This window comes from Oncorhynchus kisutch, linkage group LG25, assembly GCF_002021735.2.
Source record: "Oncorhynchus kisutch isolate 150728-3 linkage group LG25, Okis_V2, whole genome shotgun sequence".
Taxonomy (NCBI): domain Eukaryota; kingdom Metazoa; phylum Chordata; class Actinopteri; order Salmoniformes; family Salmonidae; genus Oncorhynchus; species Oncorhynchus kisutch.
This window is the reverse complement of record NC_034198.2, coordinates 31,060,785-31,074,266: the sequence shown is the minus strand read 5'-3', so window position 1 is coordinate 31,074,266 and position 13,482 is coordinate 31,060,785. Positions and strand designations below refer to the sequence as shown.

The 13,482-nt window shown below is 44.4% G+C and overlaps 1 protein-coding gene across 4 annotated transcripts in view; it reads left to right on the top strand.

The window, feature by feature from the left end:
• The first annotated feature begins 968 nt into the window (after nucleotides 1-968).
• Nucleotides 969-13,482, top strand: part of LOC109870569 (mitogen-activated protein kinase kinase kinase 4) — a 77,489-nt gene continuing 64,975 nt past the window's right edge. For 2 of the 4 annotated variants that reach the window (XM_020461135.2, XM_020461134.2), the window contains exon 1: nucleotides 969-1,242. In XM_020461135.2, the coding sequence (XP_020316724.1) occupies nucleotides 1,211-1,242 (32 nt within the window). In that variant the 5' untranslated portion in view covers nucleotides 969-1,210. Of the gene's footprint in view, nucleotides 1,243-1,373; nucleotides 1,539-13,482 lie in introns of those variants that run through there. The other 2 variants (XM_031804756.1, XM_020461136.2) reach the window with 2 other exon arrangements.

Here is a 13,482-nt window from a genome sequence, read left to right as displayed (position 1 = left end):
CCAACACCACTTCCAGCAGCATCTGGTCTCCCATCCAGGAACTGACCAGGACCAACCCTGCTTAGCATCAGAAGCAAGCCAGCAGTGGTATGCAGGGTGGTATTCTGCTGGCTTTTGGCCAGGTACATAGCCCATCTATAATGTTAAGAAGGTGGACTTTGTAGAGATTATTGCTTCGGTTATCAACTGCATGGCGCAAACAGAGAGTGCGGTTTTTTGGGACTCGGAGGGACTACAAGGAACACTGTCAATGAATGCTCTGCCCTCAAAGGCACCTGAGCTTGTGTTGTTGGGAAGGGCCCATAAGTAAGTATTTCAGTCAACACCTTTTGTTGACTAAGCATGTGACAAATACAATTTGATTTGAACTATGAATTTATTTTTTTTACTTTCCAGAAATTGAATTTTTGTTTTACTTCACTGTACAGTAGGTGGCGACAATGCACCAGTAGGGTGTAGTCTGCCATTAAACCTCGAAGAAGAAGCATCGTCACCACTTTGTCAAAGATTTTTTATAAATAACCCAAGATAGACCAGAGCCTATCGTTTCCAATGGGAGCAAATTAAGGATAGTGGGTAGAACAAGCAAGGAGATCACGAGCTATTGAGATCCTATTAGCGTGTTCTGGCATTTATTTGCATAATTCCGTTAGGGAACGCCTGTTTTGTGATGTGCGTTTATGCGATAACAAATGTTTTTGTAAACTTTGGCAAAGGGTAAAGTCTACAAAACACAGTTCACTCTGTTTGTTGCAGATTCTAGTTTTGGAAACAGAAAACTGTATGGAGATCAAATGTTTCATCAATCAGGACATTTGCAGAATATCGGTCAAAATCCATTTCCCTTGATAATCTTCTACCACTGCCTGCCACTGGGTTTCCTCTCATCACCATATTTGGTAGTAAGTGGAAACGCCAAACGATGCTTCCATTTACACATCCGGTGAAATATCTGTCTCGCTGTTCATTGTGTGACTTGACTGCTGAACGGAAGAACTGTGCGGGTTGCCGTAGCACTCCTCCTGACTACTGGAAAGATGGCGGCAGCGCACACCCGGGCGAGCCCCAATTCTGCAGGCGAAAAAAAATCTTAACAGAAAGACACCTTTCGCCCAGCTTTTGCAAGAGGAAAACGTGCAAACAACTATTAAACTTGCATGGTCATGGGTGGTCCCATGCACCACTAGAACCGAGCATTCCCCGACCTGCTATGGAGCCTCCGGATAATAGCGAACCTAGCAGGTAGGCGAATAATCAGTGCTTCTTCGTGAAAAGAAACTACACAGCCGGGGCTTCGCCTGCTGCCACTTTGTGAGCTGAATGTGACAACCCACGCGGGTCAATTGGCGCGCTTGTGCGTCTAAAGGCAATCTACTGTCACATAGTGGTTTGCGTGCAGTTGCAATGTTTTTTGCAGCGTTAAAAGTTGCAACGTTTTTGGGAGATACATCTGTTCTCTGAAATATAACTTTGCACTGTGTTTCTATTTGTTGTGGAATTATTGGAGGGATGGAGGAAATACTTACCTTTTGAAAGAGGTAACTAACTATTTTTGACTTGGCATTCGATTTGCAACATCGAAAGGCAGCTACCTAGCAACTTGCTAGGCTAGCTATGTGGCGAACGTTACTTTAACGGGTCGTTGAGTTAATTCGGTTTTGTCAGTTGCAAATTAATATTGCTCTTTCTTGCAAAGTTTGGTAGCTATTAGCTTTCGTCAGGATTGTGGAAACATTTTCTATATGTACGGTATGCACGAACTTAAATATAACTCTATTTGAAACATGAATTGAAATGTTTTAATAATTTTCATGAATTGTTAGCCAAAGTTAGCTAGCTAGTTATAGTAGCAATCTTTAACCAGTTAACGTTAGCTAGGATGTTCGCTAACTTACTACGCTAGGCTCCACGTCACAACTAGTGATATTTGTTGGGGCATGCATTTTATGATAAAGTGTTGTACTTGCAGCCCAAAAAGTAAGAATTCAGTGGCTAGGCTGATATGCTGTTTTTTAGCTATGACTTGAACTGAGAAGATGGGGGAACTACTCGTGTTCTGGAATGTATTATTTAGCTTTCCTATAATTCAAGACTGTTCTCAGCACAGTAGGAAAAGCACATAGCTATGTGCTGCCAACACTGGAACATGATCTCGTTCTAGCAACGCTTATGAAGTTTCAAAACCTTTTTGTGGAACATGGTTAGCTTACTAGCTACAATAGACCACCGATTGATTGAACATTTATATTATATGCTAAATTACACACCCATTAATTTCGTGCTTGCTGTTGTATGTGTGGTGATCATGTAAACATTGCAAATCACCAGGGGGAAAAATATTAATTCCAAGCTTGAGCTAGTAGGTATTAGTATTGCAGGATATACAATGATGCCTGCTCTTTGTTCGGGAGAGAATGTTGTTAACGTGTTTCCTGCCTTAAGCTTTTCAGATGCCATTTGTTGTTAGCCAGGGATTGCATGTACAGTCAATGTGTATGCTCTGTATTCCACTAGAAAACGGCTTCTGAGTTATTGCTTCCAGCTGATTTTAGTGGAATGTTTTTGTTCTATGTGCTTCTCTTTTGACCCCACACGAAGTCATAGGGTTTGTTTGCCCCTGACTCCTGGCGACAGATTCTCTGGAATCCAATGTTATGTCTCTCTCCCTTGAGGCATGCAAGAGTGTCTGGCCTACACTGCACGGGGGACTGAATTTAAATGGATAGAATGATGTTCAGAGTGCTAAAATGTGTTCAATGCTTTAGTGTGGGTCTTGATTGTCTGTGTCATCACTTTGATCATACTGGTTGGCAGTGTTTTCAATCCAAGTCTCATTTGCAAGCACAAGCAGACTTAAATATCTAGTTACTGTACTGCTGCTGTCAGATGAGCCAGGTCCCACATTTCTTTGTGCTCTTTCCAACTCCATTGCACTCCTTGTCAAGCTCATGGCAATTAGGTTGTTTTCACACTTGGTCCCTTTCAGGCAAGTTTTGTGAACTCGGTGTGTTTTGTAAATGTATTTTTTTGTGTGCGGTGTGAACGCTCCAAAATAATTCAGACTCCTCAAAAGAGCCCCAACATGAACCGAACTATCTCGAGAGGTGGTCTTTCTGTTCGCTTGAATTCCGTAGTCCTGTTCCCTTTTTAGGACAACGTGAACACAACGCTCCCCAGGTTTGCTTGTTGTTCCCCCACACTAGACTACTGCAACACCTTTCCCCCTACCATAAACCCTCATATTGGTGTCCCAAAAGGGAGAAGATAATGATGTGCAGATTAGCAGGGGGAAAAAAGTGCTGTTCTTAGATATTGATTAGTGATTGTCAAGGATGCACAGAAATTCCCAAGTAAACTCAGCAAAAAAATAAACTTCCTCTCACTGTCAACTGTTCATTTTCAGCAAACTTAACATGTGTAAATATTTGTATGAACATAAGATTCATCAACTGAGACATAAACTGAAGAAGTTCTACAGACATGTGACTAACAGAAAGGTAATGTGTCCCTGAACTTGGGGGGGGGGGGGGTTAAAATAACAGTCAGTATCTGGTGTGGCCACCAGCTGAATTAAGTACTGCAGTGCATCCTCATGGACTGCACCAGATTTGCCCGTTCTTGCAGTGAGATGTTACCCTACTCTTCCACCAAGGCACCTGCAAGTTGGCCCTAGCCCTCACCCTCCGATCCAACAGGTCCAAACTGTTGCATATATCTGGACTCTGCTTGCACTGAATGCAAGAGAAGTGACACAGTTTCACTAGTTAATATTGCCTGCTAACATGCATTTATTTTAACTAAAATATGCAGGTTTAACAAAATATACTACTGTGTATTGATTTTAACGTAACAGGTGGTCAGCTTGCCACACAGTTTCCTCGTGGATTTCAATGTAATCGACCATAATCAGCGTCCAAAAAGGCATATTACCGATTATGAGAACTTAAATTCGGCCCTAATTAATCGGCCATGCCGATTTTAATCGGTCAGCCTCTACTCCAGGGTACAGGCCTTGGTGTAACACTCATTCCTTTGACGATAAACGCAAATCCGACCATCACCCCTGGTGAGACAAAAACCGTGACTCGTCAGTGAAGAGCACTTTTTGACAGTCCTGTCTGGTCCAGCAACGGTGGGTTCGTGCCCGTAGGCGACGTTGTTGCCAGTGATGTCTGGTGAGGACCTGCCTTACAACAGGTCTACAAGCCCTCAGTCCAGCCTCTCAGCCTATTGCGGACAGTCTGAGCACTGATGGAGGGGTTGTGCGTTCCTGGTGTAACTTGGGCAGTTGTTGTTGCCATCCTGTACCTGTCCCGCAGGTGTGATGTTCGGATGTACTGATCCTGTGCAGGTGTTACACGTGGTCTTCCACTGCGAGGACGATCAGCTGTCCGTCCTGTCTCCCTGTAGCGCTGTCTTATGCGTCTCACATTACAGACAGTGAAATTTATTTCCCTGGCCACATCTGCAGTCCTCATGCCTCCTTGCAGCATGCCCAAGGCACGTTCACGCAGATGAGCAGGGACTCTGGGCATCTTTCTTTTGGTGTTTTTCAGAGTCTGTAGAAAGGCCTCTTTAGTGTCCAAAGTTGTCATAACTGTGATCTTAATTGCCTCCTGTCTGTAAGATGTTAGTGTCTTAATGACCGTTCCACAGGTGCATGTTCATTGTTGGTTGATGGTTCATTGAACAAGCATGGGAAACGGTGTTTAAACCCTTTACAATGAGGATCTGTGAAGTTATTGGGATTTTTACAAATTCTCTTTGAAAGACAGTCCTGAAAAAGGCACCGTTCTTTTTTTGCTGAGTTTGTGTGTAGTTTCTGGTTCAGATAATTTGTTTGCAATATGTGACCCCACTTTATATAATCTTGTTATTTTACTGCTGCTCTTTAATTACTTGTTACTTTTTTAAAATCTGTATTTTATTGTTTAACTGCATTGTTGGTTAGGGGCTCGTAAAGTAAGCATTTCACTAAGGTGTACCTGTTGTATTCGGTGCATGTGATGAACAGAAATTTGATTTGATCTTTAAGACTTTTGTTCGATTGTGGTTTTTGAATAGTGTGAGAATTTCACTGTTAAATGAACGTTGTATTGCTATACCTACATTTTTGTTAAATTTAACATTTATCTCAGGTGGGCTTAAAGGGTACAGTAGCGCACTATACAGAATGTAAATGACAAAACAATATAATTAAATATGATCAATCCTAACTTTGCATAATATTGTAGTCTAGTGTATCTTTATTAGAGGTCGACCGATTATGATGCCGATTATTGGAGGAACAAAAAATCCGATACCGATTTAATCTGACGTTTTTTAAATTAAATCAAAATGTATTTGTAATAATGACACTTATTTTATTTTAATTTAATATAATACATCAATAAAATCAATTTAGCCTCAAATAAATAATGAAACCTGCTCAATTTGGTTTGAATAATGCAAAAACAAAGTGTTGGAGAAGAAAGTAGAAGTGCAATATATATAAAAACCTACAGGTGGTGGATAAAAATGCAAACAAATGAGAGCGAAGAAGAATATGGGGGACTACTCCTGTCTTTCATTCATCCAGGTGAATCTGTTTGGTCCACCTGTACTTTATTTAATACACAGAGTGGGAGATTGAAACTGTCTTCAGATATGCCTTAGTAAGGTGAGTTGTACTAATTAACAAGAATAGCAGTACTGCAAATGTCAATTAGCTTTCAGATAATTCCTAAAAAGTTGTGTTCTGGTCTTTGTTGCATGGCTTCTTATACACAGAGGGCCAGTGTGGGTGCAGGTTTGTGTTCTAAGCAATAACACACCTGATTCGACTAATGTCTTGATTGAAGTCTGATTAGTTGAATCAGGCGTGTACTGGCCAGCAAGAACGAAAGCCCAAGTCCACTTTGTTCTCTGTGGATACAATTGGACACCCCCTGTTTTAAGTGCTACTTTCATGATGAATAGCAATGATCATTTTATTTTAGGGGTGATTCATATAATGTCATTTTATATAAGAAGTGTCAGTTTAAGTATTTAACATTGATTGTTTAAGAGGTGGGCTTATTTGGAATACCCATGGGTTTAAGGCATACAGTCGGTACCCATTAAGCCCAGTCCAGACTTCTCTCACATTTATTAAAACACGTAAGTAAAGTCATAACTTCAAGAGATTTAAATATTTTTCTCATTAAAACATGAGATTAATCTTTCATTTTATATCCACTTTTCTAACATACTGCTCTCATTTTTGTAAGAAATGTCAACTCAGATTTTGGTGGGATTAATAGGTATACTTACCCTGCTCATGGTTATGCAGCTGCAGCGTATGGGTGGGGACTGGGGAACTTGAAGTTCCTCTCTTCCAGGAATCAGTTTGTGCACTGCAGGCTCATTGTATTTTTGTCCTAACTCATTTGCTGCATCCCACATTGCTCCCTATTACCCTTATAGTGCACTACTCTGGTCAAAAGCAGTGCATTATATAGGGAATAGGGTGACATTTTGGACTAAGACATAAACATGCCCTGCAGGCAAGGCACTTACTGGAGGGCCCTCTGGTTTTGACCAATGTTTTTCTGGAAAAGAGGGGAAAACCTCAAAGGCTGGAACTGGGATTGCTTTGGGCTTGAATATTATAGCAATGATGTCATATTGTCAATAGTAGAGTTCCAAGTTCCAACAAAGCTGCCCTCTCCTCCCCCCTCTAGAGTCCTTGGCTGCATCCCAAATGGGGAAATGTCACCCGATTCCCTTTAGGTCCTGTTCAAAAGTAGTGCACTATGTAGGGAATAGGGTGCCCTTTGGGATGCAACCCCTTCTCTGTCCGGCATGTGCAGAACATAGAGGGAGAGAGACAAACAAACAACAAGGAACATGATTGTGCAACACTGTCTGCCTGTTTGAGTTAAGGTCACCCCTGTCCCTGACTGTGTAAGACAAGATGATTTGCAAACATGTTTAAAAATGCATGCACAGCACTCACTAACTTCTCATGCCAACCATTGCAAGGAGGAACAGGACAGATCTTTTGTCAGAGCTTTCTTGTTATTTGGTCCTCTGGCTGGGCAAGTAACTTTCAGGCACTCTCGCATGCATTCCAGGGATTTCAGGATGTGGTGTAGTCCTGCGTAGAGGAGAGGATAGTAGCCTCATGGCCCGAAGCATGAGGAACCTGTGGCTAGAACTCATTAATGCAACACACTGGAACCCCCCAGGCTAGCACTCATACACTTTGGCTGACACTTGGTATTTTTTGAATTTTCTCTCACCATCTCACTCTCGCTATTTCTTTCTTTCTTGTCTCTCTCTCTCTTTACCCCTATCTGTCTCTCTCTCAAACTGCTGCTGCACCTGTTTGTGCATGCATGAAAAAGACTGGTTGTGTGTCATGCCACCATGTGATTCAGGAAGGAAGGTTATTCAGGCCATCATTACATGATTGTCTGTTTACATTGTGCCTTGGCTAGCACAGGTCGGTGTTAGCGGGTAGGGCAAGCTTTTCATAGTTTTACTTTAATTATCGTATTGTCTTCCAAGGCTGTGGTTGCAGGATGTTGACTAGGCCTAGCTCTGGATGGACTTGGGTTGTATGTGTACTACTGTTTTTGTGTTGTGAGTCCAGAGGATGCACAGTTTAGACCCTCTGTTCTCCCATGGATCTAAAGCAGTGGCAGGGCATTCCAATCCAGGCCGTGCTGTTCTAGATTAACAGCTGGTCTCTCAGGGGTTGCAGTGTTCTGTTTCAGTGTTGTCATAAGTATTGCGCAGCATGTAGCACACAAATGATGACTGTTCCTTTTTGCAAAATGATTTTGCCAAGGGTTCAAGCTCATTCTTCATGTTATCAAAACATGATGTGTGTGTGTGTGTGCGCGTGCACTGCATGCATGCATGCATGCACAGGTGTGGGCCTGTGCTGTGCACTGTGTGTTTGGGGACCAATGTGTCTGTCCGGGTGGCGTCAATCACACTGTTTCCTGAGCAGGGTGGGGTCAGGTTTGTCCTATTCTGTTTTCTTTTTGTTGTATTATTTTCCTTTTGGTTCAGATTCTGCTGTCATTCTGCTGGTTTTACAGAGAATGATGTTGAGGAGCTACAGATGCATGCAACAAAGGAATAGTAATATCATAGGTGACTTGCATAGAATAAAAAAAGAAACGCTCAATTGCACGCTTCAGTCTAGAGGTCTACCGATTAATCGGAATGGCCGATTTTCATTTTTTCATAACAAACGGTCATGTTGGATGCAGATTTACCCTTTTTTTTAATCTTTTTTTTTTTTTTACTGTTTTATTTAATCATTATTTAACCAGGCAAGTCAGTTAACACATTCTTATTTTCAATGACTGCCTAGGAACGGTGGGTTAACTGCCTTGTTCAGGGGCAGAATGACCGATCTTTACCTTGTCAGCTCAGGGATTCAATCTTGCAACCTTACGGTTAACTAGTCCAACGCTCTAACCACCTGCCTCACGAGGAGCCCGCCTGTTACGAGATTGCAGTAAGAAGCCAAGGTAAGTTGCTAGCTAGCATTAAACATCTCCATAAAAACAATCAATCATAATCACTAGTTATAACTACACATGGTTGATATTACTAGTTTATCTAGCGTGTCCTGCGTTGCATATAATAGATGCTGTGCGCATTCGCTGAAAAAGGACTGTCGATGCTCCATGTACCTAACCATAAACACCAATGCCTTTCTTAAAATCAGTACACAGAACTATATATATTTTTAAACCTGCATATTTAGCTAAAAGAAATCCAGGTTAGCAGGCAATATTAACCAGGTGAAATTGTCACTTCTCTGGCGTTCATTGCACGCAGAGTCAGAGTATATGCAACAGTTTGGGCCGCCTGGCTCATTGCGAACTAATTTGCCAGAATTTTACGTAATTATGACATAATATTGAAGGTTGTGCAATGTAACAGGACTATTTAGACTGATGGATGCCACCCGTTAGATAAAATACGGAACAGTTCCGTATTTCACTGAAAATAAACGTCTTGTTTTCGAAATTATAGTTTACAGATTTGACCATATTAATGACCTAAGGCTCGTATTTCTGTGTTATTATAATTAATTTGATAGCGCAGTCTGACTGAGCGGTGGTAGGCAGCAGCAGGCTCATAAGCATTCATTCAAACAGCACTTTCCTGTGTTTGCCAGCAGCTCTTCAATGCTTCAAGCATTTTTTGTTGCATTGGCTACAGTCAGAAAGGAAAGGCAGCGTGCACACCAAATGGATGCATGAGTTGTGACTGTCTGAAAAGTAGAGGCCTAGCCAGGCATATCACAATATTTCAAAATTCAATCTCGTGGAATACATAGTTTGGAAAGCAAATGGCTATTGCTGTAAAGAGAAGACAATGAAAATTCTCATGTCTTTTATCAAAATTCTCATTTTAATTGAGCGAACAACACTAGGTCTATAGCCTACAGTATCTTACTGGCACCAGTGGAGAGCATCAGCTATGTCCCCGGTCAGTGCTATTAAGTTTTGTCTAAAAACATTTCCTCCTCCAGCTTTAGATGAATGTCATATTGTATTTGTCTCCACTTTTTGTAGGCCAATTTATATGGACATTTTTATTGATTTGTTTCTCAGTGTCTGCAGAGTAGGCTAACCTATTTGTCGTATTTAAAAAATGTTCTGTTTAATGTATCCGGCCATAAAGTGTAGTAGAATAGTATTGCATGAAATGTGTTTTTCCTGTGCAGGGTGAAGAAGCGTATCTGATATAGTCTGTAAACCAGGCGCTGATGGTTCTTAACTGGTTTTGAACCAGATTGTCTGTCGTGACCCAATATTCGCATCGCAAAAAATATTCTGCAAAATAAAATCTGAAAAAAATGTTTTCTGCTATATGGATAGTAAATGTAGCAATTATATGACAAGGTGTCAGGCATATGTGTATAGGTGGCAGGGAAGTCAGGCGCAGGAGAGTCAAACGGAGTGTAAAATGGAGTCTTTCAATGTCATGCTCCATAACAAAACATGCTCCATAACACTAAACAGGAAAAGAACATAAACAAATATGGGTACAAAGACCCGTCGCGCACCTATACAACAAAAACACTACACTGACAATAAACAAAGACATGGGGGGAAACAGAGGGTTAAATACACAACAGGTAATGAATGGGATTGAAAACCGGTGTGTGGGAAGACAAGACAAAACCAATGGAAAATGAAAAATGGATCAATGATGGCTAGAAGACCGGTGACGTCGAACACCGAGCACCGCCCGAACAAGGACTTCAGCAGAAGTCGTGACAGTACCCCCCCCCCCCCCGGGGCGCGTCGACACCGGCCTCGGGGACAACCCGGAGGGCGAGGTGCAGGGCAATCCGGATGGAGACGGTGGAATCCTGATAACATGGAAGGATCTAACACGTCCTCCACCGGAACCCAGCATCTCTCCTCCGGCCCGTACCCCTCCCAGTCCACGAGGTACTGAAGGCCCCTCGCCCGACGTCTCCAATCCAAAATGGATCGAACAGAGTACGCCGGAACCCCCTCGATGTCTAGAGAAGGCGGAGGAACATCACGCACTTCAGCCTCCTGGAGCGGGCCAGCCACCATCGGCCTGAGGAGAGACACATGGAACGAGGGGTTAATACGGTAATTAGTGGGCAGTTGTAACCTATAACATACCTCGTTCACTCTCCTCAGGACTTTAAACGGCCCCACAAACTGCGGACCCAGCTTCCGGCAGAGCAGGCGGAGGGGCAGGTTTCGGGTCCGACCCTGTCCCCTGGTGCGAACACTGGGGCCTCACTGCGGCGACGGTCTGCGCCAATTTTCTGGCGCCTTATGGCACGCTGAAGGTGGACGTGGGCTGCCTCCCATGTTTCCTCAGCGTACCGAAACCAATTGTCCACAGCAGGGGCCTCGGTCTGGCTCTGATGCCAAGGAGCCAGAACCGGCTGATACCCTAATACACATTGAAAAGGAGTAAGATTAGTGGAGGAGTGACGTAGCGAGTTCTGAGCCATCTCTGCCCAGGGCACGAACTTCGCCCACTCCCCCGGCCGATCCTGGCAATAAGACCGCAGAAACCTACCCACATCCTGGTTAACTCTCTCCACCTGCCCATTACTCTCGGGGTGAAAACCTGAGGTAAGACTAACCGAGATCCCCAGACGCTCCATGAACGCCTTCCAGACCCTTGATGTGAACTGGGGACCCCGATCAGACACTATATCCTCAGGCACCCCATAGTGCCGGAAAACGTGTGTAAATAGGGCCTCTGCAGTTTGTAAGGCCGTAGGGAGACCGGGCAAAGGGAGGAGACGACAGGACTTTGAAAACCGATCCACAACGACCAGGATCGTGGTGTAACCCTGTGATGGTGGAAGATCAGTCAAAAAATCCACCGACAGGTGCGACCACGGCCGTTGAGGAACGGGTAGAGGTTGTAGCTTACCTCTGGGCAGGTGTCTAGGAGCCTTGCACTGGGCGCACACCGAGCAGGAAGAAACATAAATCCCCACGTCCTTAGCTAAAGTGGGCCACCAGTACCTCCCTTCAAGACAGCGCATCGTCCGACCTATCCCAGGATGACCAGAGGAGGGTGACGTGTGAGCCCAATAGATCAATCGGTCGCGGACAGCAGACCGAACGTACAGACGACCAGCTGGACACTTAGGGGGAGAGGGCTCTGCACGTGACGCCCGCTCAATGTCCGCGTCCAGCTCCCACACTACAGGCGCCACCAGACACGAAGCTGGGAGTATGGGAGTGGGATCCATGGATCGCTCCTCTGTGTCATACAGCCGAGACAATGCGTCTGCCTTAACGTTCTGGGAGCCTGGTCCGTAAGAGAGTAAACACAAAACGAGTGAAAAACATGGCCCACCTTGCCTGGCGAGGATTCAATCTCTTCGCCTGCCGGATGTACTCCAGATTTGCGGTGGTCAGTCCAGATGAGAAAAGGGTGTTTAGCCCCCTCAAGCCAATGCCTCCACACCTTCAAGGCTTCTACGACAGCTCTCGGTTCCCCACATCATAGTTTCGCTCCGCCGGGCTGAGCTTCACTATGAATGGCAAAGAGGGATCCGGATGAGCCAGCACAGGCACCGAGGTAAACAGTCTTCAGGTGCTCAAAAGCCCTGTTCGCCTCAGCCGACCACTGCAAGCGCACCGGGCCCCCCTTTAGCAGTGAGGTAATGGGAGCGGCCACCTGACCAAAACCCCGGATAAACCTCCGGTAGTAATTGGCAAACCCCCAAAAACGCTGCAGCTCCTTTACCGTGGTTGGAGTCGGCCAATTACGCACGACTGTAATGCGGTCGCTCTCCATCTCCACTCCTGAAGTGGAAATCCGATGCCCTAGGAAGGAGATGGATTGTTGGAAGAACAAGCATTTCTCAGCCTTGACATATAGATTATGCTCCAACAGGCGACCAAGCACCCTGCGCACCAGGGACACATGCTCGGCGCGTGTAGCAGAGTATATCAGAATATCATCGATATACACCACTACACCCTGCCCGTGCAGGTCCCTGAAGATCTCATCTACAAATGATTGGAAAACTGATGGAGCATTCATTAACCCATATGGCATGACAAGGTACTCATAATGACCTGAGGTGGTGCTAAATGCCGTCTTCCACTCATCACCCTTCCGAATACGCACCAGATTGTACGCACTCCTGAGATCCAATTTTGTGAAAAAACGTGCCCCGTGCATAAACTCAATAACCGTATTGATCAGAGGTAGCGGGTAACTATATTTCACTGTGATTTTATTCAGACCTCGATAATCAATGCACGGGCGTAAACCGCCATCTTTTTTCACAAAAAAGAAACTCGAAGAGACTGGTGAAATGGATGTCTGAATGAACCCCTGATGCAGAGATTCAGAGACATATGTCTCCATAGCCTCCGTCTCCGCTTGCGACAGGATACACGTGACTCTTGGGATATGCGGCGTCTACCAGGAGATCTATCGCACAATCCCCCTGTCGATGGGGTGGTAATTGAGTCGCCTTCTTTTTACAGAAGGTGAAAGCCAAATCGGCATATTCGGGGGGAATGCGCACGGTGGAGACCTGGTCTGGACTTTCCACTGTAGTAGCACCAACGGAAACCCCTAAACACCTACCTGAGCATTCTCGTGACCACCCCGTGAGAGCCCTCTGTGGCCAAGAAACAGTGGGGTTATGGCAAGCTAACCAGGGTAGGCCTAGCACCACAGAATATGCAGGAGAATCAATAAGGAAAAGACTAATCTTCTCCTTGTGACCCTCCTGCGTTATCATACACAAAGGTGCGGTTACCTCCCTGATAAACCCTGACCCTAATGGTCGACTATCTAAGGCATGAATAGGGAAAGGCATATCCACAGGAACAATAGGGATCCCTAAGCTATGAGCTAGACTTTTATTAATGAAATTCCCAGCCGCACCTGAATCTACTAGCGCCTTATACTGGGAATGCAGTGAAAAATCAGGAAAAGAGACAGACAAACATTAGTGCAGCA